Consider the following 2,656-nt stretch of genomic DNA (forward strand, 5'->3'; position numbering starts at 1 on the left):
AGATATTAGGTTTTTTATAGAGAGACGAGTGAAAGAGATATTAGGGTTTTGTTTTGAGAGAGACGACTATTATGTACTGAAGCGAGAGATAATTTCGCTTATATATAAATAAGTAACACCTTTCACCATGATTGATAATACGAGTCGTGATGAAATGATTGCACCTTCGTCACGGTTGTTTATAAGAATCATGGTGATATACAATATCAAACCCATTATGTAAAATAAATTATAAAAAAATATGAGATGCACTTACAATATACAATAATTTTACATTGTCATCTAATAAACGGCGTGCATCCTATCAAATCATATATATATTTTATTTTAAAACAACTCAAATGATTTGACGGTTTAATAAAACTTCTTTACACTGAATGTGCATATCCATTCAACTCATCTTATATTCATAATATTTTTCTAAAATGATATATAACAACTAATATGGCAAGCACTGGTGTTTTAATAAATATTATGGAAGAAAAATATTTCGTATAATACCATAGTTTCTTTTATGAGAGACCAAACAAAATATATTTAGTTTTAAAGATTATTCTTTTCTCATTAATACCTTATGATATCGAATGGGATCTTTTTTCTTAAATAAAAAATTCTCCGCGTAAACAGATAGAACATAATTTTTGGCATTATAAATAGCACACAAACTTTCCCTTTCCTCTTCATCTTTAAAGACAGCAAAGCTTGATACCATATCTACAAAAATGGATAACAACAAAAAGCAAGCATGGTCTTCTTCTTCATCATCAACTGTAAAATTTGATCAACTTTTCGGCCCCAAAGACTCTTCTCCAACATCATCTTCATCGGTGTTTGGCTCCATTTTTCCACCACCACCACCACCCTATGTATGCATGGCTATAAACTCCTTTTGTTACAAAACTTTTATTTTATACTATTTATCATTATATTATATGCATGTGTTTTACCTGAATTTTTCAGCCCGGTATATTATATTGCTTTGTTAAACACACATGTCAAATATTATAATGACCATAACATATTTTTAATTTGTAAGGTTGAGGGTAGAGGAAGAGCTCAAGAAGTAGGAAGCAAAAATCTTGGAACGCCAGGTAAATTCTAATATATCCATCTATATATATAATTTTTTTATCATGAGATGAGCTCATCTAATTATAGGATATCAATCTCACCGTCCATTAATGTGGCTCAGTTAAAACGAGAACAAAACTTTATATTAACTAAACAAATAAGTGATCGTTTGTACCTAATGGAATTTGAGCATATGAGAGCTTGAGAGAACCTCATTCTCATATCTCAAATTCTTGCCAAAGAATCCGTTAGAATTAGTCTCTATACATAATATAAAATGACTTTAAAGATCATATATTAAATCTAAGATTCTCAAGTTTTTAGAGGTCATATGTAAATTTGTTATAATTTAAGAGTAACAAAACAAATAAGACCCTATTTAATGATTCAACTCTGACAAATCTATTATATATATATATATATATATATATATATATATATATATATATATATATATATATATATATATATATATATATATATATATATATATATATATATATATATATATATATAAATATGTTTGCTTTTATTTAGTAATGTTTCTGTTTGGGTTGATTTAGGAAGTTCTAATAGTAACAAGAATATTAGTAGCAATTATCAGAATGTGACAGGGGAACCTAGCTACTTCAGCTCTTCAATCCACTATGGTGGTCAAGAAAATTATTCCTCAAGAAACAGGACCACTGAATCCCACCATGTTGTGAGTGCCATCATTTTCATCCTTTTTCATTTCAAGTTGATTTGTTATTCAAGTATTTATCCAATGATTCTGTGGCTAATACTAATTTTGACCTTTGCAGTTGAAGAAAGATAAGAATCATGGTGATTTCAATGGCAACAATTCAGACACTGCATCCAGAGGAGATTGGTGGGAAGGTAGGAATAAGAATCATTAATCTATAAACTAATAATTCAAAATGAACTTAATCACTTTCATTATTCCAATATTACTCATTTTCATGGTTTTCTGCATTTTTATTATTTCCAGGTTCCCTTTATTACTAAATCACTCTGGCGTGATAAGAAAACTTAGCACACTTTGCTGGTAAATATTTCTTCCCAACTATGTTCCCTCACTAAACTTTATTCATCGAATTTAATAAATATAAAAAAAATTTCAAATATTTTCTCCAAAGAGACAAGGACACTAGACACGACACTAAAATATCGATATTGATAATAATTAAAAATAATTAATTAAATATTGAGACAAATACACATCAAACAACATACACATATTTATTTAAAGGTCTAAGTGCTATGTCTTTTATGAAATTTCATTAACAAAATATATGATATTATTTTTTAAAACATTTAAAGTTTTAATGAGATGTGATTTTATTTATATGTTGCAGGATGAAGATCAACCATATAAGCTGGAGTGTGCTCTAATTAGTTCTCAGTTTAAATAAATAAATAAATTATAGATTATATGAGTTAGTATCCTTAATTACATCCAAGAGTTGGGTTTTTTCTCTCCCAAATAGAGGGTATATCTAGCTAAAATGTTAGTGTGTTTTCAAAACTACTTCTGCTTTATAGTTTTATATTATAAATAAAGGTTTTATTTTAGACTTGTTTA

The 2,656-nt window shown here is 27.7% G+C and overlaps 1 protein-coding gene across 1 annotated transcript; it reads left to right on the forward strand.

Moving 5' to 3' along the window:
• The first annotated feature begins 634 nt into the window (after positions 1 to 634).
• Positions 635 to 2,656, forward strand: LOC127118230 (uncharacterized). The gene is made up of 6 exons (XM_051048388.1): positions 635 to 866; positions 1,037 to 1,091; positions 1,635 to 1,774; positions 1,875 to 1,950; positions 2,063 to 2,119; positions 2,430 to 2,656. The coding sequence occupies exons 1-5, from the start codon at positions 723 to 725 to the stop codon at positions 2,077 to 2,079; spliced, it is 432 nt and encodes a 143-aa protein (XP_050904345.1). The 5' UTR covers positions 635 to 722; the 3' UTR covers positions 2,080 to 2,119; positions 2,430 to 2,656.

Source organism: Lathyrus oleraceus, chromosome 2 (genome assembly GCF_024323335.1).
Source record: "Lathyrus oleraceus cultivar Zhongwan6 chromosome 2, CAAS_Psat_ZW6_1.0, whole genome shotgun sequence".
NCBI lineage: Eukaryota > Viridiplantae > Streptophyta > Magnoliopsida > Fabales > Fabaceae > Lathyrus > Lathyrus oleraceus.